This window comes from Sturnira hondurensis, unplaced genomic scaffold (assembly GCF_014824575.4).
Source record: "Sturnira hondurensis isolate 20B ecotype Veracruz unplaced genomic scaffold, ASM1482457v3 Scaffold0004271, whole genome shotgun sequence".
NCBI lineage: Eukaryota > Metazoa > Chordata > Mammalia > Chiroptera > Phyllostomidae > Sturnira > Sturnira hondurensis.
This window is the reverse complement of record NW_028076902.1, coordinates 1,392,863-1,419,489: the sequence shown is the minus strand read 5'-3', so window position 1 is coordinate 1,419,489 and position 26,627 is coordinate 1,392,863. Positions and strand designations below refer to the sequence as shown.

Below are 26,627 nucleotides of genomic sequence, written 5' to 3'. Positions count from 1 at the left end.
TCCCCAAGGCTCTACTAGATAAAACCTCAATGACAGGCATTTCTAATTATTTAAATGGGTTAGCAAAATTTCATGACTTGTAATCAGTACTGATTCTTTTTTTTTTCAGTACTGATTCTTAACATGAGATTCAGTGTCTGAGATGTATAATGGTAGGTGGCTTCAGAATGAAACTTCCTGTAAAAATACCAACCACAAGCAATTTCAAGTGAGGAGTGTTTAAAGTCAACGTGGTGGTCAAGATGACTTACATGGGATCAAGTCTGTGTACGGCAAATTAAATAGAGCTCACTAATGCTGATTATGAGAGAAATCCCAAAGGCTTCTAGAAAGAAGATGGCAAAATTTCTCAAAGGTTACAGCAGACATCTGTCACAAACAGATTCTGCAGACTCCCTGTTGTCTAGAGCAGGGAAAACACACATAAGGAGTACCCACACCCTTTTGAAAAATCACCATGTATGTTGAGTTAATAGTCTGTGGCTGTTGACAGAGATGATGCCCACTGAGCTGTCCCCAGACACTCACCTTTTCCATTAACGGCTAATCCCGTGGCCATGGGTGCAGTCACGGGGCCAGACACCTGAGGCACTAGTGGGTGTATTCGAGGCCTGCTCCCCATTCTAGCTCGCTCTGCACCAGGGCTCAATAAAGCTCCAGCTGGCTTTTCGGTTGCTACTTCTGGTGCCACTGTGTCCTCCTGACCCTGTTCAACGGGGTCCATTTTCTCAGGGCTCTCACTCTGAAAGCCGTCCACTGTGGTCCTGCTCTTAATGGGACTCTTAGGCACAAGTATCTTTATACCTGATTTTGCTAGGTCCATATTCTTCCGGTTTGAGAGAGATGGAGCTGTGTTTTTCCTGAACTTCTGGCTGGCAGCAAATAACTGACTGTTTTTGGACTCGTGGTCTTTGCCAATCACTAGTGATTTGGGAGTGGTCTTAGAAAAATTGCTATTGGTGGATCTAGAAATCTGCTTCCTGGCGTTGTTTGGAGAGGTCCTATTCGTTCTGGTTAATGTGCTTTCTTTCTGCTTTTCAGTGTGGCGTCTGTTAAAATCGTGAATATATTCCTCACAGTTCACAAGATGCTGTTCTGGTTCCCAAGTGTCATCCTCACTGTCATAGCCTTTCCACCGAACCAAATACTCTGTCTTCCCTTTTTTGTTTTTCCTTTTGTCAACGATGCTTTCAACCTGTTATAAGAAAAAAGAAAAAAGTATAAACATAATATCTAAAAATATAAGCTTAATAACAAAACATAAAAACAATACAAAACAAAATAAATAATGAAAATATCTTCTCTTCCCTGAGTCAAATCATCTGAAAATAGAAAAGTTAAAGAACATCTGTATTTTTCCCATTTTTAGCCCAGAATATGTGGATGTGCATTAGATAGTGTATTTTTATGATACAAAGGCGGCTCTTTTAAAATTTTCACATTAAACCCTGACTACCTGAGTTAATTTTCAGTCACAACTGGAACAATACTAAGCACCAATTGCTTTTTGCCTGGTCTTCCTTACATTATCAACAGCAAGCACTTAAGCAGTAAATTGGCTGTGGTAAATGTACCAACTTATGAATGGCTAAGAGCCTTCTGACATGTGGAACTTACTCACCAAAGAAGCATGTTTGGTACTGCCAGAAGCCTTTAGAAGTACTTGGTTAAAATTAAAAAGCTCAACAGAAAACACAAGGCTTTATTGGTAATAAAATAGCCTAGAATGGCTAAGTTATTTACCTTCAAATCTTTTTTAAAAGAAATTTTACACTGACACCTTTAAAAAAAGATGCTGTTAATTTTTAAATCTGATGAGCAATATATCCTGCATCAAATTTATAAATCCACAACCTTTCATGTTATAACAAGTGACAAATTCTACTATTTTCATATCCTAAGTATAAATGGGAAATCTATGACTCACGTGAAGAAAATATGTTTGACATAATGTGCCCCGTGTTAGTGAAGAAATATTTAGAATCTCGTTACCTCTCCAGTTAACATAAAAACCAATGGCCTTCTTCCCCAATAGCAGCATGTACCTCCATACCTTTTAAGTAGAGGATTATAGCCATACATCTCTTTAGTAAAGGACATAAAAATCTAAGCTCATCAGTTATCATGAACATCAGTTCATGATAAATGTCTGGCAAAGTTAGATGTGAGATAAAATGACAGAATGGTGTACTTGGTTCCAAAACAACAGAGGCTGAGTACAACTATAGACACTCAGAGAATATTTCCTGCCCATCATTTTTCCTACTCTCAAAAAAACCCCTCAAAACTCTCCAATGTATCTTCCTGGAATAGAGAGAATTAGAGTTCTTAACTGTAGAAAAGCCTCAAGTTAAATCCATTACTGCTCCCATTCAAAAAAGATTAAGGGTAAATAAAGGCCTTTTTTCAGCAGATAGCACATTTCACACCTAATAGATCTCCACAGAGTCTTTAAGTAATGTCAAATCTGCATGTGCAAGTCCACACAGTCCATAATATATATAGCACAGTGAGCTTTGAAAGTGACTTCCCAGCCCCAACCCCACCCTGTTCCTTTGTTTGTGAAGAGCTATGTATAAGGGTGAAAGTAGTTCAATTTAAGTAAAAGTAGTAGTTTTGGAAAATGCCATGCAAAGCAATTTCATGGCAGCAATAACTTAAAAGTTTTAACTATAAGGGGTAAAAAGAGACTGTCTCAAGATAAAATTATGTTTAATACTTATTTTCTTTCTAAGTCAATTTCCATTCCAGAAACATTAAGTACTGTAAATGAGAGCACCCCTTTTTCATTTCTTCCATTTCCCTAAAGCTGAAGCAGAGGCTGATGAAGGAAATTGAGTGTCTTTATCAACACCCTTAGAACCTTCACTTGCCAGTCTGCCCATCCTGCCCTGCCCTTCTCTCAAGAAACCTAAAGGAGGTACAATGGGGAACAGCTCAGCAGCTACAACGGGTGCATGTGCTGTGTTTTCTGTGTACTCGGTGACTGGAATTCACTTAGACAGCAAAAGAAGGCAGTAACAGAAATATCAGACCAGGGGCTGGCAAACATGGCCATGTGGTCTGCCAGCCATTCAACTATGCCATTGTAGCATGAAAGCAGGCAGAGACAACACATAAATGAGGTGGCATTAAAAGAAAAACTATTTGTGGACATTAAAGTTAGGATTTTGTTATTTTCATGCATCCTAAAATATTATGGACTTTAAATGCATCTTAAAATACTTTGGACTTTAAAAAACCTATTAACCACCACTGCAGGCCTCTAGTAGCAACTTCAGACTAAACTGGGGGACATGGATCCCCTCACTCCCAATTCAAGGACAATGTCCTCCTCCTTTGAAAGTTTAAACATAAAATCCTGCTGACTCCAGGTCTCAGTAAAGTAAATTAATCTCCCACAGAAAGGTATTGCCTGAATTCAACAAAATGTTTTACTGGCATATGAAGCCTAAAATTATTTCCTGAAACTGAAGTGGGGAGGGAGGAAAACCACAAGACAGACACAAATAAATCTTCAGGTCTTCTGTCCCTTCCTCCTGAGTTCTCCCTGTTCCTACCAATATAACTTTCTGCAAAACAGTATCAACGAATACTAGCTCTACAAGTGCATATATAGGTATCCACTTCTTGTTACGGAATTGCAATGCAAAGAATTTTATACCAAAAAAACCTTTTCACAGAAGTACGGAATGATAGATAACCAAAAGAAAATGAAGAAAGGCATGAAATCTCATTCACATTATCTAGACACTGCTTTACAATGTTACCCATTATCAAATATAGAGTAAAATTCTCACAAATCCAAACCATAACAGCCTTCTTTGACTAAGTGGCAACAGTAAAACCCACCCTAAAAAACCAAAATGTGAAACAAGTAAGACCAGGTTTTCCTTGTAACATTACAAAGTCCTCCAATGGATTGCAGGGCAGTGAAATTAATTAAAAAGAGGCTCACTCCAAACACCAAGCCCCATTTTACCTACCTCAGAGCACAGTCCAATTTCTAAGCCCAGAAATGTGCTGAAAGGTGCTACAGGGTTGCAGAAGACAGAAAGAAAAGCATGGACAAAAGGTTCGTTAATACATGAACGAAGATCAATGGGAAAACCCAACCTGGGTAGAATACCTCAATGAGAGAAGGAAGAAAGACTACCTGTCATTGCTGCAATTAAAATACCAAAGAGCCTGATAAATATACCAGAGTAAGGCATGTAAATATATTGGTTTACAAGAAAAAGATCAAAGTTGCAAAATAATCACAGCAAGAATAATTTGTCACATTGTTTATCATCACTAATACTTGCTCGGATTCCTCCCAGGACAGTGGAAGCAAGCTGCCAGGATAACTTTGAAAACACTGATGGTTTGAAAGCAATGATGGAAGTTTTTCCTCAGGTTTTGATGTTCTGCCAATGATTAGGAGATTTAGAACAACAGAGCATCACTATGAAAAAGAATAAAAACCCTGCTTATATCAAAGAATTCTGGTGGACTTTGGAAAAGCAACATCTCCTTAGATGAGGAAGGTCGGTTTTCACTAGACATTTGATAGTTGTGTTACCTATAAGGTACAGAAAAGGTTGCCTTAACCACTCAGAACAGTTTGGTAACTAGTTAAAAAAACAAAACAAAACAAGCAGATAGTTCTACTGCAAAAAATAGAATAATGATATAAACATAACTATTTGACAGCACTAGAAAGAAACCAAAAGCCTGAAACCAAGGAGATTAAACCCTTAAAACAGTAACTTCTGTCACTGACTTCTGTAATCATCCAATGACTTCTGTGTTCCCTACTCTGCTGCTGGTCGAATTCAGGCAGAAAGTGGAGTCTTACCGGATTTAGTCTCAGAGGGCTGAGTGAGGAGTTGACAGAGCAGCTAGACATCTAAGGAAGAGATCACAGACAAAAGGGTTGCATGGAAGAGGGAGCCCCCCAAACAGTATCATCAACTACTTTAAGTACTCAGGAGACTCTATACCAGTCAAGTGGAAAGCAACAGTTGGTTAGGTTGGGAGCACCCCCAAGTTTGATGATTGACTAGGAAGACTCAAAAGGACTCAGCATACAGTCCCACCCAGGCTATGGATTACAAGTGAATAGTAAACAAAATAAGCAAAGGGATAACTTACATTGGATCAAGTTAGGGGGAAACCAAGGGCAAGTTTACATGGGGTTCTCTCCCAGTGGAGACACACAAAATGTGTTTCATTCCTCTGGCAGTGAGTTATCACAACACATGAAAAGTGTTGTCTATCAGAGAAGTTCATTAGTGACTCAGTATCCAGGATTTTTATTGGGGGCTCGTCACATAGGCATCCTCTGACAAGTATGTATCAGAATTTCAGATTATTGGAAGGAAAGCAGATGTTCAGCACAAACCATACCAATGATGATCGTAGTCAAACTTAAAAAAAAACAAAACACAATACATAGAAAACACACTTAGCCAGTGAGGAGAGGATAGAAGGAAATGATGTTATTTTCAGGGTTACAATGATGAAGGCCAAGAGAAAGCCACTGAAGGAAAAAATATCAACTCAAGAGTTCCATTTCTGACATGGCGGTATGAAGAGTTCTGTAGACACATTTCCCAACCAAATAAGCAAAGCTGGTCAAACTTCTTTGACTAAAGTCTTTGAAAATTGTCCTAAGGCCATGGAACAAATGAAGAAATGGTTATTCAAGGAAATCTACTAACACTTGATAAGAACAAAGTAAGTTTGTGACTTCTGAGCTATGACCCACTTTCTTCTTTCCCGACCCTCCATGACAGCAGAGTGACAGACAGCAGCTCACGCTGGATGGGTGTAGCCAAGAACATGGACTCTCTCTCCCCTTGGCTCCCAGTCAAAGCTTATCATGTCTCTTCAGCAGAAACAGACCAGCATTCCCTCTCTCCTACTCAAATAGAAAAGGCAAATCCCTGATGAGTATGACAGAGAGGTCAAGAGCTCCCTTCCTCAAACCAGCAGCCCTTACTTATAAGGAGGACCTACTCCAGGGGTGACAGGGCAAAAATACCAGGGCTTTGATTACTCTTACCCAGTGAACTCATTGGGAAAGATTCAATGCTGGCAAAGGCAAGATGAGAAGATTAAATGTTACCACTCTACCTGACACCCAGACTAGTAGTTCAGAAACTTTGCTCAGGGGAGAGGTTAACCATAAGAAAAGAGATGTGATGTTCTTTGAGACAGAGTATGGGGAAGTTTAAACCGAAGGGTTTAACTTTGGAAAATGATAATTAACTGCAAAAACTAAAACCATAGCTCATGCACATAGTTCTCCATGGAGAGCCAAGAAAAGAGATAGCTAAGAAGAGCCTTCCTGGAAATGGAACATATTTGAAAGACTGATCTGAAAAACTACCTCTGCCTAAATTTAATTGAAGCAGACCTCAGAGCAATTTATGTACTGGGTATTTTCAAAAACAACAGAATAACTAATCAACCTGCTAGTTGTAACACCAAATAAAGCCATCAGCTTTGGTGGATCAGGGACAGAGTCACTCAAAGTGGGCCCTTCTCAAATCACTGTCATCCGAATGCAACTGTGTGCTCAACCCAAAGCTGGGATCTCTAGGAATCACATCATAGCTTCACAAAGTAGGGGAAATAGACCACTAAAGTAGTCCAGCCAAGACACAAACAAACAACCAAGCAAATAACAAAAATAAACCCAGTATCCAGAGCTATAAAACATATAACCTAAAATGTTCAGTTTTTTAAAAAAAATTACAAGATGTGGCCCTGGCTGGTGTAGCTCAGTGGATTGAGCACAGGCCTGCGAACCAGAGGACTGCGGTTCGATTCCCAGTCAGGGCATATGCCTGGGTTGCAGGCCAGTTCCCTGCAGGCCAACTCCCAGCAGGGGACACACGAAAGGCAACCATACATTGATGTTTCTCTCTCTTTCTCCTTGCCCTCTAAAGATAAATAAATAAATAAATACTTTAAAAAAAAAGAGCCAATGAAAACTGTCTCTAAGTTTACCCATAATTTGGATTTGACAGAAAAAAATGTCAAATAAACTATTACACACATTTTTTAAATGGGAGGGAAAAACCACATTTAAAAAACTAAAGGAGGACATGATGACAACTGACTCAAATAGGAAATAAACTATTAAAAGAAAACAAAAATTCTAGAGCTGAAAAACAGAATAACTAAAATGGAGAAATCACTAGATGGGCTAAACAATGGATTTAAGATGGAAGAATAATCAGTCAAATTTTTTAAGAGATCAATACACTTGCATCTAAAATGAACAAAGAAAAATATTAAGAGAAAAAGAGCAGAAAAGTATGTTAAAAAACAATGGTTGAAACATTGCAAATATGATAGAAAGCAACTACTTACAGATTCAAGAAGCCTGACAAAGCTGAATCAATATAAATCCAAGGAGAAACTCAGAAATACAATATTTAACACATTAAGCTAAAGACAAGAGAAAATGTTGAAACCAGTAGGGAATATAACAAGTTAGTACATATAGGGAAACAACAATAAATGGTTGGCTTTTCATCAAAAACAATGGAAAGCAGTTCAAAGTATGGAATACATTCAAAGAATCAAAAGGACAGCAATGAAAAATTCTATATCTAGATAACCTGTCCTTCCAAAATGAGGGCAAAATAAAGACGTTTCCAAATAAATGTTACTGAGAAAATTCACTGACAGAACTGCCTAACAAAAAAATATTACTAAAGAAGTCCTACAGGTTAAAAGGAAGACTTCAGACAGTAATATAAAAGGAAGAAAGGAAGAGCACTAGAAATAGTAAATACATGGGACAATATAAAAAGACTAGTTGAATGGTTTTTTTTTCCACTCAATTTCTTTAAGACAAATTGTACGAAGCAAAAATTAGAACAGTGTGAACAACATACTAGATGTAACATACGACTATATAGCACAAAGAAAGAGGGATAAAATGAAGATACATCGGAGTAAAGGCGATATATTGATTGGAATTAAAGTAGTATTAACTTAAGGTAATGTGATAAGTAAAAATGCATATTACAATACTTACAGCAATTACTGAAAAAAGAACTAAAAAATGTAGTTTAAAAATCATGCAAAGTGGCCCTGGCTGTTGTAGCTCGTTGGATTGAGCGAGGGCCTGCGAACCACATGATCGCGGTTCGATTCCCAGTCAGGGCACATGCCTGAGTTGCAGGCCAGTTCCCAGCAGGGGACTCACGAGAGGCAACCATACATTGATATTTCTCTCCTTCTCTCCTTCCTTCCCCCCCTAAAGATAAATAAATTAAATCTAACAAAAAAATCATGCAAAGTAATGGTACAGGGAAAAAATGTTGAGCATAAGAGAATCCAGGAAAGACACAATGAGATAAACAGAAAATTAGCAAACTAACAAAGTAAATCCAAGTTTATTGACAATTACATAAAATATGAAAGAACGAAACACTTGAAACAAAGAGAGCAGAAGTTGTCAGACCAGATTTCAACAACTACAAGGTCTGTCCAGAAAACGTCCAGCCATTGTTAATATAACGAGAATGGTTTGCTTGGCATTGACACACACTGGCAGCCAAGGAGAGTGGACTGGAATGGGCATGCATGAACGACGATGACTTCACTGCATACTAGTCAATGGGGGCTAGCTGAGTGAGCATGTGTACTGTGCAGCTTTGTACTCAAAATGACTGAGCAAGTAGAGTAATGAATCTGCATCAAATTTTTTGTTGAGCTTAAACATTCCTCTGTAGAAACTGCTTGGATGATCCAAAAGGCTGCAGCTATGGACAGCTGATGATTGGCAGTTTCATCACAACAAAGTGCCTATTCATGCATCTTGTCTCGTGCAGAGTTTTTTGGTGAAACATCAAATCATCCACCAGATGACTTAGCTCCTCTACAGCCCAGATTTGGCACCCTGCAAGTTCTGGATTTTCTCAAAACTAAGACAACCTTTGAAAGGAATGAAATTTCAGAGCATTGGTCAGATTCAGGAAAATATGATGGGGCAGCTGATGTGAAATGGGATAACTGTGTGAGGCCCCAAGGTGCTGACTCTGAAGCGGGACTGAGGTGGCGTCGTCCTATGTACAGTGTTTCTTGTATCTTCTCCAATAAATGTCTCTATTTTTCATATTAAATGGCTAGATATCTTCTGGAGAGATCTCATATATTCTACCTACAAGAGACTCACTTTAGATTCAAAGATGAAAATAGGTTAAAAGAACAGAAAAACATATCATGCCCACAAAATCCTTGAGAACGGTTATATTCATACAAGATAAAGATTCTTAGACAATAAATATTTAACACAAAAAGGAGTATTTCATAATAATAACAGGGCAAATATTTGAGGAAGATATGTACGTATGTACCTAAGAGTCTCAAAATAAATGAAGCAACAGGTGACAGAAATGAAAGGAGAAATACACTCACGAATGGGCATTGCAATATCCTACTATCAGTAACTAATACAACAGAAAATCAGCAATGAGATAGAATATCTGAACTCTATCAACCAACGCAGCTTATCTGACATTTACAGAATACTCCACTCTGTGAACAGCTGAATACACAAAACATTTACTACAATAGATCATAGTCTAGACCATAAAACAAGTTTCAATACACTTGAAAGGATTTAAGACATTGAAAGGATTCATACATGGACACATAGTAGTTGAAAATCTTGTTTACTGAACACAAGGAATTAAAACAGAAACCAACAATTTTGGAAAATTTCCTAAATTTGATATCGAAGAACAAGCTTCTAAAATTCTCTAATTATTGGAAAACAAAGTACAGGGTAAATTAGAAAGTATTTGAAATTGAAATGTAATAAAAACATATCAAAACTTATGGAATACAACTGATATAGGGCTTAAGGAAAATTTTTTTCTTTAAGCACTTAGAAAAGAAGAAAAATCAGGAATTTAACAAAGATCTATAGCTTTAACAAAGATCATATAGCTTCACTTACTAAGCTGTGTAAAATATTTTAAAAGGAAAAAGTAACCATCCTATACAAAAACTGCCAGAAAACCGGAAAGACCACTTCCCAACTCATTTTTATGAGTTAGTAAAGCAAAACTACCCCAGAGCAAGCCAAAGATGATATAAAATCAAAAGTAAGTAACAGAAAAGCTCCTGAAGAACATTTTTTTCATAAACATAGATATAAAAACCCCAAACCAAACTCAACAATTATAAATAGGATTATACACCATGTTCAAGCAAAAGTGGAAAGGTGGTTTCACATCTGAAAATCAACTGACATAATACACATTAATGGAATACAAAGCACAAGCCTATGTAATACTTGGAAATAGTGACTGAAAGTAACCTCTATAGGGTGATCTGATCATCAATTCCTACGGGCAGGTCTTGATGCGTGTAGTGGAGCCCCAGGGCCTCTAAGTTTCTTAGTAAAAGGTTTACTGTTGCCTTAATTAAGCAAGCCACGTACACTGTTCTTGTGCATCTAGGTTAATACATCTCTGAAATACCAGAGTAAACCTCTTTTCCAGATCCCTGGAAGGAGTAACCACCCTCCAATGAGCTCACAATCTTATTGCTTATTGCTATAAGTAAATAGGGATGGTATTTAAGCAATATAGAGATTTTCTTTTTATTCAATCATATATTTCCCCGCCTTGCTTTCTCTGGTCTTCTTAATCTACTGCCAAGGGATTTCATGTAATCTTCCTTTTGTTCACTCCTTTGATTCCAAATGCATAAAAAGAACTGCAAAAGTGCCATTCTCCAGAGAATTTTCTAATTGATAAGAGCTTGCTTGCAAGCATGTCCACCATTTGGCTCAAATAAACTGAAAGTTTTCTAAAGGACTGGATGTTCTTGCATTGACCAAGCCTCATCATCATCATCTCTATGGCCACAAAGTATTTGACAAAATTCAAATTTATGACCACAACTCTCAAAAATCTAGACATATTAGGAAACTTCCTCAACCAGATAAGGAAATCTATAAAAACCCAATAGCTAATATCACAATTAATGCAAAAGGCTGAAGGCATTCCCTTAAATACCTAAAAGCAAGGTGTCCTTTCTTTAGCACTCCTATTGCCTATCATAGGAAAAAGATTAAGAGAGTAGAAAGAAATAAAACTGTCTTTATTTGCAGATGATGTGATTCAGTATGGAGGAGGAAACCAAGGAATCTAAAAAATAACTATGTGACTTGCTAACTGAGCTTAGCCACATTGAAGGATTCAAGATCAATATATAAGTCAACTGTATGTCTATACTAGCAATGGACAATGAAAAAAGGAAAATAAATATTCCCATTCACAGTATCAAAAATGATAAAACAGCAATCAATGTAATGAAAGAAGTTCCAAAATTCTACATTAAAACATTCAAAACATTACTGAGAGAAATTAAAGATCTAAATAAACAGGGGTTCCTCTTGAGGGAACTGCACAGATCTGGCACGGTGGGTCCTACTGTGCCCAGTGGTTAAAGTACTCTGGGTGTATCTTCATTGAGTGGAAGATGGGAGAGGAAGTAGTTTAAGACTGAGGATCATGAGTATTAAAAAATTTCAAATATTTTATATGCACATACAACATGGTACTGGGTCATGATGTTTTCTGAAATTTGTGTGTAGTCTCAGCTGCAACTGCTTTGGATAAGTAAGTCAGGACTTTATATCCTTGAAACACTTCTTCAGATTCTCTGTTTCCAGCTACTGTATTTTGCTGTGTATAATGCGTATTTTTTTGCCGATATTTTTGAATGAAAAATAAGGATGCCCATTATACATGGGTAGTACTGATTCTGTACCTATAGAAATGCTTTACATTTTTTTGTTTATGTGTATGTGTTAAGTGTGACTCTAGAAAGCAGTAACAATATCTGTATGCAAAATAATACCTAGAATAATCGGCTTGTTTCTAAATATACATACATACACACATACGCACATAATTGGGTTAAAAATTAAAACGAAAGTTGTCTCCCTGACAGCTTGGGCCAAAAAGCTGGGTGTGCATTATACATGGCAAAGTACAGTATCTTCTCTTGGACCAGATGCACAATGTAACATTCGGGAATGAGATACCACCCTAAAGCAGTACTAACAGTTTGGGTCACTCAGAAGGTAAGCATTAACCATACAAGTCTGTCAGTAAAATAGGGAAAGAGCACCATTTGATTTTATAAAATCAGTAAGTTGATACAGGTCTAACTTGTCCATGCACCAGCCTGAAATTCTCTATGCAAATAGAGAATTGGATATTGTTTAACTATTTTGCCCTAAGACTGGCTCTTGCTGTAAAGGACAGGGAATATGTTCCAGAAGCAGTTCCTGGCTGAATCCTGCTTTACCATCAACCCCTTAGGTCTGGCACCAATGATGTACTAGTATAACATTCCAGTTGCAAACAAATATATACTCCCAGTATTTGCTTTTTAACAATGTCTTTAAAGTCATTAATAATTTCCTAAGGAGTTACTTCCTACCAGACTATCCTAGCTTCATCTGAAAGCAATGTATTCACTAGCCTCTCAAAAAGAAGCATTTCAATTGTGCATAAAAACATAGTAGTGGTGGGATATATACAGTCTGTCAACCTAGTGATCAACTTGAGTATTCTGTCACTCCTGATTCAAGTCTTTCTAAATAAAAGAGCAGTACGACAGAGCTAATACTGAGCAACTCTCTGTGATTTCATCTCCCATCCAACTCTTCTAGGTAACCACGATTCCAAATCTGGTACTTATCAGCCTCATATGGCTTTGAGAGTATAATACTGCTTATATATATGTATCTATAGGAACATATAGTTGACCCTTGAATATTGCAGGTTTGAACTATTTGGATCAACTTACACACCCCCTTCCCCCCCATAAATACCTGTGCTGTTTTCCAACCACAGTGGAGAGGCCACAGATACGAAGATCCAACTGTGTACATTAATCTATGTCATTTTATATAGGGGGTTTTGAACGTCTGAGGATTCTGGTACCGAAAGGGGGTCCTGGACCCCATCCCTTGTGGATACCAAGGGACAAGTTTAGTTTGGGGGGAATATCAAAAGTTATACTAGGATTTTCTACTGGGGATGGAGGACTCAGGTTAGAGCTCCTAACTCCCATGTTGTTCAAAGGTCAACTCCAGAATCATCTTGCATGGTTTCGAACTCTGTACACTTTTATAATTTTCAATGTTATAGAAGTAATCCATACCCCCACATATAGATTTAGCTCAGTCACTGTAAAGGCTGCCCAAAACACTCATCGATTGATCCATTCTCATGATGGTGGGTATTCGAGTTCCTTCCAATTTTTCTCTAGTAGAAGAAAAAGTTCAACAAATATCCTTACAGACAACTCTTTATGCATGTGATTAATTCCAAAAGGCATACATCTGAAAGAAAAAATTCCTAAGTCAGATGATACAGGCACCTACAACTTAAGTGGATACTAAACTGTTAACCATTTACCCTCCAATCAAAGCCAGCAGTCACTTCACATTCTCATTGAGAAACCAGTATTTTTAAGACCTATATGAAAAGGCACTTTTTTGGTTGTCATTGCTGTGGTTGTTTTTACCATTCCCTGATACCTGGTGAGAATAAACTATTTCAAAAACATTTTTCCTATTCTGTTTTTTATTGAATTCTTGCTCCCATCTTCTGTCCCTTATATAGACTATTTTTCTCAATTTGTTTATGGTGGCCTTTAAATACAGTTTTTTGATTTAACTAAATTCACTTTCTTCTTTACGGTTTTTAGTTGTGATATCTTGCCTAAAAAATGATTCCTTTCCCCAAATCGTAAACATAGTTGTTAATACACATTTAAAATGACTTCTATACAGTATGACAGTATATCTAATTATTTCTTCTCATGTGCATAATCACAGATCCCAGCACCGTTACCTAAAGAGCCCTCCTTTCAATACTATCTGTAACTCTGTAAATTACCAAGTTGTCTTTTATGTTCTATTTTTTTCCTGACATCAGTAACACACTCTCTATAAAGACCTTATATAATAAGTGTCTGTCTTCCGCCAAGATGGAGGCATAGGTGGAAACGCTGTGACTTCTCCCACAACCAAATTTGAATACAACAAAGGTTTGGAGAACAAAGACACAGCCAAAGAACAGAAAATTGAATTATACGGAAGTCTGACAACGACTAACCCTTTGACTGGGCCGGTAAGAGGGGCGGAGCCAGCAGTGGAGCAGGGTCGGGCAGAAAAGATCCCCAGACCTAGGCACGCAAGCAGCCTGGACCCAGTCAGGGTGCAGGGCAGACTGACTGTGGTCACATATTCGCGCACAGTGAGACGGACCGCGCAGGCCCCAGCGGGCGAACCCAGTAGAGGGCTAACGGCAGTGGCACACTCAAGTGCAGTAGGACAACACTCGCGGGCCCAGGTGACAGTGGCAGCTGCGGCACCAGCCACCTGTGGGGGCCGCTGCGGGAGGTGGCGGATGGGACGCCATTGTTCCTCTTTGACCCCGCCCCCACATACAGCATCACAACCCAGCGACTGAGTTGCCCTGCTCTGGTGAACACCTAGGGCTCTGATCTTGCTACGTAACAGGCAGGAACAGCCCAAAAGACGGCGCAAGAAGAACTCAAAGTCCCAGAGCCTATAACTCTAAGCGACCGAGAGATTGCCAGCCTCTCAGAAGCACAATTCAAGACACTGTTTATCAGTATGCTCACAGAACTGGTTGATTATAGCCACAAATTAGAGGAACATCTGAAGGCTAAACTAATTGAAATGAAGGGAAATGCACAGGAAATCAATAGTGATGGAAAGGAAACTGGGACTCAAATCAAGGGAGTGGACCAGAAGGAAGAAACAAACACCAAACAGAAAGAAATGAAGAAATGAGAATTCAAAAAAATGAGGAGAGGCTTAGGAACCTTCAGGACATCCTTAAATGTTCCAACATCCAGATTATAGGGGTACCAGAAGGGGGAAAGAAAGAGCCACAAGTGGAAAACTTATTTGAAGAAATAATAAAGGAGAACTTCCCCAGTCTGGCAAAGGAAATAGACTTCCAGGAAATCCAGGAAGCTCAGAGAGTCCCAAAGAAGCTGGACCCAAGAAGGAACACACCAAGGCACATCATACATTAGCCAAGATGAAAATGAAGGAGAGAATCCTAGAAGCAGCAAGAGATAAGGGGACAGTCACCTACAAAGGAGTTCCCATCACACTGTCAGCGGATTTCTCAAAAGAGACCTTACAGGCAAGAAGGGGCTGGGAAGAAGTATTCCAAGTCATGAAATCCAAAGACCTACATCCAAGATTGCTCTATCCAGCAAAACTTTCATTTAGAATGGAAGGACAGATAAAGTGCCTCTCAGATAAGGTCAAGTTCAAGGAGTTCATCATCACAAAGCCCTTATTATATGAAATGCTAAAGGGACTTATCTAAGAAAAAGAGGATGAAAACTATGAACAGTGAAAGGACAGCAAACTCACAGTTATTAACAACCACACCTAAAACAAAAGCAAACCAAGAGGACAGCTAGATCCAGGAGTGGAACCATAGAAATGAAGAACATATGGAAGGTTAGCAGCAGGGGAGAGAGAGGAGGAGAAGGTACAGAAAATAGCATAGACAGTAGGTAGAAAATAGATAGGGGGGAGGGCAAGAATAATGGGGGAAATATAGAATCTGAAGAACTTGAGACACGTGGTTATAAACTAAGGGGGGGGGGAGAATGGTGGGGGAGGGAGTATGCGGGTGGAGGGGAATGAAGGGGGGGAATAGAACTGTAATGGTATAATCCGTAAAGTATATTAAAAAAAATAAGCAACTGTAAGTCAAGTCATTCCACCTTGTTCTATTTGAAAACTGTCTTGGCTGTTCATGGCACAATGTTCACTCATGAGTTATAAGATCAACTTGTGACTTCAGGTCAAGACAATGGCACAGGTAAACAATGCATGCCACCTCCTACAACCACATCAAAATACAACTAATTATAGAACAACCATCACTCAGAACTGTCAGAAATCGAGTAGAATGGAAGTCTGACAACTATTGAATTTGTCACCAGTGTCATACAGGTAGTGCCTAGCATCAAGGTGAGAGCTGGGGGAGAACTTTCTCCTACACAGAAAGGAGGGTGGAGGCCACTGTCCCTTTTCAGAACCCTCCCCCCTAAGAGTCACACAGGCAGCAGGTGGGTGCCTATCTGAATACTGCATCAACTTGGCTAACACTGTTTGCCCAGTCCTGGAGATACTCTGTCCTAACCAAACATACAGGCCCCACCAGGCTGTTAACAGAGACTTTTCCATATGAATGGCTGGTCTTGGCTCATGCTTCACAACTTCCTGAATCTTCTCAAACAACAGCCAGTATCAGTGAGCCCTCAGACCCCACATTTCTTGCTAAGCAGCCCCAGGTCCTGCACTAACAGCAACCAGCCTAAATTTACAGCTTGGCTTCATCTGGGAATCTCTAAGCCCAGCACAAGTAGCAGCCATGTCAGATTGCTTTATAGCTCATGCAGGGTGGTCCAGGGCAGAACACAGGTAGGGGCTGATGTTAGACTATACCACCCAGAAAACCTCAGAGTCCGCGCACCCAAGGAACAGCTAACAGACTACATCAGAGCACTACCACCCAGCCCACACATGGCTGATCCTCCAGGAAAGGGGGAGGTTGTTGGTCAGTGGTCACAGTCAGTCCTTTTACAGCTGACTGGCTTGGGTAAATCTCCTTGACCTGCCAAGAGCAATCAAGCTTCAACTACAAGAGGAGAGTGTACTCAGTCTGCATAAAGGGCACACCTTGAGTACCCAGCTTGGGTAATAGGGAAGGCTGTGCCACTGATTCCACAGGACATGAAATTAAAGCAGCTCTACCCAATACATTGAAATAAACACAGGGCCGCTGCCAAAATGAGGAGACAAAGAAACATGGCCTAAATGAAAGAACAGATCAAAACTCCAGAAAATAAAATAAACCAAAAGGAGACAAACAATCTATCAGAATAACAATTCAAAACATTGGTTATAAGGGTGCTCAAGTAACTTAGTGAAGACCTCCACAGCATAAGAAAGATTCAGTCAGAAACAATGGATATACTAATTAAAATAAATATTAATAACAACAAAAAAATCAAGTGACTCCTGATATGATGCAATAAGAACATAAAACTATCAGTTGTTTGTGGCACAGGGGACAGAGAGGAGTAGGGTGGAGAAGTGTGGCAATAATATGTGTAATAAAGCTATAGTTCCAAAAAAATAAGTGTCCACTTGTCACTAAAAGTCTTATAAATTTCATTTGTGTGGACGAGAGTTCTATGACCAGTCTTGCCCTCAGACAATCATTTAGAACTTAAGTTTGCTACCTGCACTCAAGGTGCAAAGTGCTGAGAAACAAGGATCAGGGAGACAGAGAAATAAAGCTGGCAAACAGATAACACCCTCATTTTCCTTTTTACTGACTTTATTTGGGTGACACTGGTTAACAAAATTTTAACAGGTTTCAGGCACACAAATCTACAAAACATAGCCTTTTATTCAGCAAACACAATTAAACATTAAAATGCGTCTATAAATGGTGGTATCTAGAAAAACAAAAATTATCTCCTACATAAGGCAGAGTCCCTAAAAATGAAAATTTCCAGAAGTAGCACTTATCAAAATAATCTAAGCATCTAATAAAAAGATCCAGAGTAATACTGTCCTTTATGTAATAGTCACAGATAAGGAAGCCAGCATTAAATCAATCTTCCCATACCCTGGCTGATGTGGCTCTGGTGGGTTGAGCACCAGCCTGTGAGAGACTGTGTGATGGGGTAAATGAGCAGAAAGAAAAGACTGGAGACTGACATTGGCTCTGTCAGGGGATCATGGTGGGTATACAGCCCTAACCATGTCCTCATCTATGAAGCAAGGCCAACCAGCTGGAGGGGCTGAGAAGGTGAAATGAATGCTATTCAAAATTAAGCAATGTCCCCACACATGCCAAACACGATAGGAAGTACCAAGGTGACTATTATCAGAAAAATGATTACAAGTAGAACATAGCTCATGAAATTTAGTTCACATTTGCAATAAAATTAATTACCCTGTTGTTATAGTATACAGAACACACCTTCAAATCATGTGATTTCTATTATGTGACTCACTGAAATCAACACAAAATAGAACTCATTAATGAAAGTGTAACAAGACACTGTTCAGCTGCCAAACAAGTATCATGCCATAAACATTAGAGAAATAACATCAGTAAAACATGTACAAATATACTTTAACTGCAGCACTACTCTAAAAGTACTCTAGAACAAATGAGTCACCAGTGACTAAGCCTAGAATCATCCAAGGACATAGCATGTAACTGCCATTTAACATACCATTAACACAGTAGGTAATCAGCATTTACCAAGCACTTATTTGGCAATCACTGTTTTAAATTATTTATATATATTAGCACATTTAATTCTTGCAAAAACCCTATGAGACAATTATATCTATTCTGCCCTTTTTACACAGGAGAAAATTAGGCAGTCCTACTTGAAACCTGGGCAGTCTAATTCCAGAGAGCACACTCTCTCCCTTCATGCGCATTGCCTTAAATTTTAAGTCTACATACAAATATGCAAGGAATTCCACCATATCCTTGAATTTTTTTTGAAAAAAGGCACCTCACAGAAAAACATGCATGACATGTACACACAAAAGTGTAAATTCCGTAGACAGAGGCTGGCCAGGCCTGGGATTCACCACCCCCTCTCCCAGGGTCTATATGGCCTTGGAAGGCTACTAAGGCTCTACAGCTGAATAGCTAGTAAGAGTGGTACCTACCCTTGGAGGGTTGCTGTGAGAAGTAACTGATGTGTGTAGGTACAATGCATTTCACTGCCTGTCCCTTAATGAAACTTATTGTTATTTTGCCATGTATAATGTGCTCCCATACATAACACACACCCACGTTTTGGGTCCTAACTTTTCAGAAAGAAAAAAAACACCTTTTGTTTTAATTTTTAAATTCAATTACTTACTGATTTATATTTTGATGAATGCTTTTCCCCTCAAAAGATTGGGCAAAAAGTGCATGTTATACAGGGCAAAATATGGCACTTTGTTACCCATTATTGCATATGAATAAGGGGATAATTTGAAAGGATCAGGAAAAGCAACAGTGGTTCAGATCCAACTCTTAGGTTTTACACCTAATTTAAGTTTCCCCATCCTTGCTGTCACCTACCTACTTTACCTCTTGAATGTTGTTGTTGTTTTTTTTAATACAAAAATCAAAGCTCTTTGTATTTAAGGGAAGGAGAAATAAGTCTCACTTTATATAAAAAGCATTGAGAATCTAGAAGTCAGAAAAGAAAGTGAATGAATGAGGGTTCCAGCTGAAATTTTTGTACTAAAAATATAGCACAATTTTGAAGGGTGAAGGATCCAAGGAGCCTTGAGCTAGTGCAACTCCGTAAGAGTAAGTGAATGGTACAAACCAGTTCATGAAGTTCAATCTTTAGACTTAATGGATACAAATCTGCATCCTTCAATTGTGTTATTTTCATCAGAGAGGTGGTCTTTCTCTAAACAGGCATGATGAGAAGTTACCAACAAAAGCTGACAGAATTTCTTCAGAAAGAGTTCAAAGAGAAGCAACAAACATTAGAATCCCTGTAAAGTTAGATGAAGGGCTTGGGACAAGCCTTAACAGGATTTTTGAGAAGCCAAAGGAAAATAAAATCCTCTAATCCAATGACAGATTTTATTGAAATAGATAAAAGGAAACCAATCAAAAAGGAAAATTATGATTAACAAATCATCTCCCAAGATTTATCAATCAGGACTTTCAAAAAATACTTATGCATATTAAACAGGCAAAAATTTTTTTTCTAAACATGCTAAGCTAATTTAAAAGGATTTCAAGGGCCAAAAAAAGTTCGAAGAAAGGAGAGTTAACAAAAGAACTGGAGTCTGTGAAAAGTGCACTGGACCTGTTTTTCAGGGATGTTTAGCCAGCTTAGTCCCAAGCAGAGAAGTTAAGCAACTTTTTAAATCAAATATGCAGTCTCACATGTGAAACTATTTTATGCATATAAAAATGTTTTCATAAATTGGATACTTCTTAAATACCACTGGGGAGAAAGACATTTTTTCAGTACGAAGTTTTATTTCTCAAGTTTTGGAGATGGACAGTGGTAATAGCTGCACAACAATGTAGATGTACTTAATGTCACTCGACTGTACACATAAAAATGGTTAAGATGGCAAATTTTGGGTGATGTATATTTTTGCCATAATTTTTTAAATTTTTTTTTTTCCCTAAATGGAAAGTAAACTATTACAGGGAGGTGAAGGAAAGGTGTTTTCCTCTCAAGCTCATTTTTCTCTCTACTCAATGAACTTTTCCTGGGTGGTTAAGAAAGAACTGCAAGACTTCAATCCCACATCAAACCATACAGGATTGCCATGGACAAAATATCGTATCTATACTTGTCAAAAAGGGTTTAGGGTTTCTCTTTCAAACTGTAATAAGGAAATGTCTGGAAATTATAAATTAGAGAGACTATTATCTTCTTGACCTTTCCAGCCATTTATAAAAGGCATCTGAAATTTTCACCTGCTCCAAACTGAGTTCCTGATGTCCTGCAACCCCCAACCACCCTTGCCTGCAGCCTTTCCCATTCTGGTTCTCAAGCAGGTCAACAACTCCTCTCCTTGTTGGTGCCATCCTTGGCACTTCTCTCTCATCCACACCAAGTCTTTCCAGAATCCAAGCACCACTCAATGTTCTCAGAGCCAACATCCTGGTCCATGTCACCATCTGTCTCCTTGATTCTTCCCTTGACACCCTCAGGCTACACACTTAAGCCCTCCTATTGTGCCCCCCTCACTCCTCTCCCAAACCAGGGGCATCACCATTCCTCCCACATATCAAGCACATCTTTCCTCCTCAGGGCCTGTGCACTTCCTACACCTACTACCACCACACCCTGCCCCCATCCTTTCCTCAAATACCTGATGGTTAACACCCCCACTTCCTTCAGGTCTACTCAAGTCACTTTTTCAACAAGGTTAACATCCAAGCTACACTACCTAAAATTTCTAACTGTACCTCAACACTGCACATCCCCACCCTTTATTTTTTTCCTTTAGCATTTATTACAATCTGACATAGTACATACATTATTTTACAAACTTGTTTGTTGCTTATCTCTTCTACCAAAAGGAATTTTTATTTTGTTCACTGCTATATCCTGATGCTCTTTATTTATCTGTGAACACAGAGAACACATGCTGAGAGCATGTGAGATTCCCACAATCTATATGAATAAGGTGGTTCAGTACTCGTAATCTCCCAGAAATTAACCCGAACTCTTCTTCTGTCCAAGGTATTTAGCCTGGCCCAACCTGTCCTTCTTAGCAACAGATGGATAATGAACTTGAAAAACTATATGTCCAAATGTGAGAGACTCTACTACTGAACTTGATCATGATTAAAGCAAGGGTTCTAAAACTTGTCAACTCTGCACACTGAGAGTTGTATTTTTCTAATTGCAGGCAGACTCATTAATGTGTCTCAGAATCATTTTCTTTATCAGTTTCACTTTTATAAAAAGTTTCACCTTTTATAAAATTAACTTGAACATAGTATGTTGCATTATGGTAAGGTTAATTATCTTTGAACTTTACATTTTATATTCTTACATATATGCACAGTAGGACATGATACAAAATATTGATTTCTAATTGTGAGTCTCAGGAAAACTTCTGAGAAAAACTGTCCAGAAATAACTTTCAGAAGTGTTTGTGAGTTTCCTGGCCCTTCCCTCAAGGGCTGGGTGCGGGGCTATGTGAAAGAATTCTGTGCGTGCACATGTGTGATTTTCTAGGTGGAGAGTCCATGGAGTTTTTGCAGATTTCAGAAGGTTTTCATGGCTTAAATAGGTTAAAAACTACTAAGATAAGAGGATATTAAGGAAAGTGCTTTCAATGGTACTTTGAGACTCCATTGTGGGTCAATTAATTTATATAAAACATACTTCAGTCTACCTATACAGTCCATCTAAAATATTAACCTAATTATCTGTGAAATACTTATTTTCTTTCATTTAATCCTAAACCATCCTTGTCTGTACACAGACTAGGTCTAGAATTCCAGCATCTGATAAATAACCTGATACACTGTCCAAATATTTAATGATTACAACCAGATCTTGTCAAATTCCAACCTTGGCCTTGGCTCTCTACGTGACTTTTGGCTGATGATTATCAGGGGCCTCATTATACCTGTTCTTCATTTAATCTTAGCTAGCTCTTAAGACAAATGGCCAAAAGAGTATCAAGCAAATCAGTGTAGGGTTGCTTCAGGTATACCTCCCTGCTACACACCCCCTGGGAGGTAATAGATTTGGGGGATTATAGCCTCTTGGAAGTGAGTCCTCCTTGGGCTGCCACTAACAGGCCATAAGTTACCTTTTAAATATATACATGCTAAATGGGGCAAGATTTCACCTGCCAGTCTTGGAATTACATTACTACTCACAAACGGCCATGAGACTTCAGGGCAATTTATTCCAGGTGGTTTAGCATCTTAGTATTTGAAAATAGTTCCTAGAAGACTTACCATATTTACTCTCTCTCTAAAAACTCAATGAGAGTTTTAGAACCCCTAAGCCATGTACAGATATATGAGAAGATATCTATGAACCAGGAAGAGGGCTCTCCCCAGATGCCAAATCTGCTGAAGCTTTGGTATTGGTCTTACTACCCTCCAAAACTGTAAGAAATAAATGTTTGTTGTACACAAACCAAATATACACATACATGCATAACAACACACACAGAGCTCCTAGTTGATTGAGGGCTCATGTCACTTCATCAAATGAAATGATTCATTTGGAGCCTATGGAGTGCATAGTTCTTTATACTGGGAAGAACCTTCACGTTAAAATTGTGAGATCTCATAGAATGAATATATAACTAAGTATCAAGTTGCTTAAAATCATACAAATAGAATGATACGCACTAGGGTTTGCTGAATTTAGAAAAATTGGGACGAGGAAAAATGTCTTGAAGAAGATTAAGCCCTGAGCTGTGCTGTGCAAGATGGCTATCACTTGGATTAAATAAGAGTCTAAGAGACAATTCTATTGAGGAGAAAATAATCTGCTCAAATATATATCAAGTCTTACTTGCTCAGCACTGGTGCTGGGAGTTAACAATTAATCCCTTATTTTTTGGCTGGAAGAACCGGGTTACAGAGATGGGTAAAGCACAGCTCTGCCCTCCAGTGGCCACATGGAGAGGGCCATATGCACATAGGGCTGCAACATACAGTTCCCTTTAGGGAGGGGAGGCGCAAAGGGAGCAGGGACAACTTACACAGAGAATGGGGAAAACATATTTTCAGGAATTGCTCATCCATGCTTTAAAAGAAATAAAAGTGAGAAGAGGATTCCAAGGTGATGAAACAAGGTATGCAAAGGTACAAGAGTGATTGAGCATCAAATAGGGGCTGTGGGAACTGCAAGCTCCTCTGTTCTGTATCTGTGGGTGATGAGTGGAGAAGCCCAGCACTGGCTCAGGGGACAAACCTGTAAGTGCCAGTGTGCCATGCAAAAGCAGCTGGACTTTACCCTGGAAGCTAAAGTAACATTTTCTCTTTTTTTTTCTTAAAAAAAAAAAGAAAAAAAAGGAAGGGAGGTCCCTCTGACAGAAATAAGGATATTGGAAGGAAAAGGAGAAAGGCAAAGTCAATGCAATAATTGAGAAGGGTTTGAAGCAAGAATCCCTTCTTGATTAGAGGTTCCCTCAAGTTGATTCCCTCAAGTTGATTAGAGAACGGATTCACGGGCTCCTTTACAGCTAATGTTGGTACTACAAGGGTCAGGAGGGTTATATGAGCCAAACTTCACTGGTAACACAGGCTTGGAGGATTTGGAGTTGGAATCCTGGATTCAAATGCAGGGTTTGCCATTTAAAAGCTGGTTTTAGACAACTCACACTACCCTCTCTTCATCTCTCAACTTTGGTGTGCTCACGTTATAGAAGAAAATCTAAATACCCATCTCAGGTAGGGCTGGTTTGGAGTTTGAATGTGGTAGTACCTAATATACATTAAGTATTCAGTGAGGTTATCCATAACTAACACTCTCATCAATTATATAAGGAAGTATGGGGACAGTCTGGGCCAGCTCACTGTAACAAATGCAAGTAAGAATTCGAAGAGTAATAAATAATGAGGGAATGCAGGACAGATGTTAAAACAAAAGAAGGAATCCACAAGAAAGGAATCCCGTTGGCTGAAAATTGGACAATCCAAACGAAAAACAAAAAACAAAACACAACCCAACAAAAAGCAGTAAAAATCAAAAGCCCACAATGATACAAAGGCAAAGAAGTTTAAAACCCTCCCTGAACATTAACTCAGTCACCTTTTACATCAAATTTAAACTTTGTAACTCGGTAAAAAGAATTAAGCCCTCCCTTTCTAAGAACTGTAGTTTACCCTAGTTGATGAAATAAGCTCTTCTTTACAAAATAATTCTACCTGCTAAACATAGAAGAAATGATAGAATTAGAGAATCATCATATTGAAATACCCATTGAAGATTCAGCAAGTACTGCTGTCAGCAGATGCTAAATTCATGTTTAAATGTTAATGGAAATGGATTTTCCACCAGGTGCTACATGCTGCCCAATCACATTCTTTACCAAGATCAGAGAGGAATATATCCCTTTCACAGTAAAGACACCAGGAGAAAACAATTCCCCGGAAAACTGCAAAAGTTACCTGAATAGCTCTTGTTCAAAAAAATTAAAAGTTTTGGGGAGATGCAATTATGAAGTTGTCTGAAAGATGGCAGAAGGCAGTGGAACAAAATGGTGAAAATGCTGCTAATTAAGTAATTGGTGAAAATGAAATTAAAAAGTCTTTTCTTTTTATTCTAAAACCGAATGAACTTTTTGTTCACGAACAAAGGTTAATGAACTTTTTGTTCATTTGGTTTTAAAGTAAAAATAAAAGACCCAATATAAAAAAACCACAGTATTCATTAAGTATCATTATCACCATAGCTTAACTGGAACCTCATTTTGATTGCCAACTGGTAATTTCAGCACTCTCTGCCCAAATATCAGATTATCTCCCAAATCTGACTGTCAGTCTGTCATGGTTAAATATGAAGAACGATGGCCACATGCTTCCATTAAAACAAGGCCAAGAAAGCCTGAATATGTGCATAGTCATATTCTTAGGCCTGTCAACATCAGTGACTTCCCAGAAGAATTTTTAACAAGAGGCAGGAGGACACAATGCATTTGTAAAGTCAGTAAAGAGTTAAGCAGGAATTATTGCCCAGTTGGGGTGGGGGGTAATACATACACAAATGGTATCTGTTTCTAATTTCTCAAAGACCCCTTACATGTTGCCTACCTCAGTGAAGACAGCAGACAGTGAGGCTCACTCCTAATCCACAGGGAGAACTAAACCTTTTGAAGAGCAGAGACTCTCCAATATGGTAAAGTGTTCATGTTTCTTCGAGGAAAAACCTTCAGCTATATCAGTAATGATAGCTATAAGAATCAAGCAAAGAACTAGGTTAAGTCTTTAATATGGATCACCTCATTTGAGCCCCACAGTCCTCTTGTATCCATTACATAGGTCAGTAACTAAACTTTAGTTACTAAAGGTACCAGTAGGATGACTGGCTTGCATAAGGTTAAGAAATTAGAAACAGAGCTCTCATATGGAGAGTGCAAATTACTCTCTAACAAGTATGTCTTCTTGCTTTGAAAATGAACAAGTCACCCTGTAAGAACTATGTTCAGCCATTTAAGTATTGTCATCCACTGAGTTATCTCCCCAAATTGGAATATTAGACTTTGTTTTGAGTGAGTTTATAGTGCTTCCTGCTGTCCCAAACCTTTAAGAACCGTAAGATTAAATCACAAATCCTAGTCAGTCTTAACTAGCCACAGACACAAGTACTCAGTCTTAATTACTTACTGTGACAGTCCTCGACAACTATTATGTTTTCCTCCAGTGAGCAAAAGCTTTTTTTTTTAATCAGCAGGATTCTCTACCTGTTAGTTCAATTAAAAAGTCTGTACTGCCTGGCAATACAAATTATTTACTTTTTTCAAGTAATTTTTTAATTCACAAGAAATTTTATTAAGTATCCAAATAATTTGTATCCCTCCCTTGTCACATTGCCAAAGAGAACTATTTACCTCACTTACCAGTCAGCATTTCATCAATTTACCTAAATTCTAGTGTGTGGTTTTCAAAATCTGACTAACTGCTTTCAATTATCAAATTATATGTATTTCATTTCTATATCCTGATATACTGTCATATAAAACTTCATATTCAGTGTTCTCATTGAACACTAAATATTATATACGAACACTTAAATGTTATATATTTGAAGTTATAGTAATTTTTATATGAACACTTAGAATTATAGCATAATTTAAGTATGAACACTTACATATTATATATTTAAGTTATAGTATAATTTTTTATAGGAAAGGAACTACACTAATACTTTAAAATTCATACTTACAAAAAAATTTACTATTTTCAGTGGCCCCAAAACCATTAGTGGGAAAGTAAATGACATTGCATTTTTCTCATCACAATATATTTACTGGAACAAACTTTTTT

At 38.3% G+C, this 26,627-nt stretch overlaps 1 protein-coding gene across 2 annotated transcripts in view; it reads right to left on the bottom strand.

Annotated features, from left to right (window-relative positions):
- The window catches only part of CDYL (chromodomain Y like), a 130,363-nt gene that overhangs the window by 64,348 nt on the left and 39,388 nt on the right, over positions 1-26,627 (bottom strand). For both annotated transcript variants that reach the window (XM_037045353.1, XM_037045354.1), the window contains exon 2: positions 529-1,195. In XM_037045353.1, the coding sequence (XP_036901248.1) occupies positions 529-1,195 (667 nt within the window). The remainder of the gene's footprint in view (positions 1-528; positions 1,196-26,627) is intronic.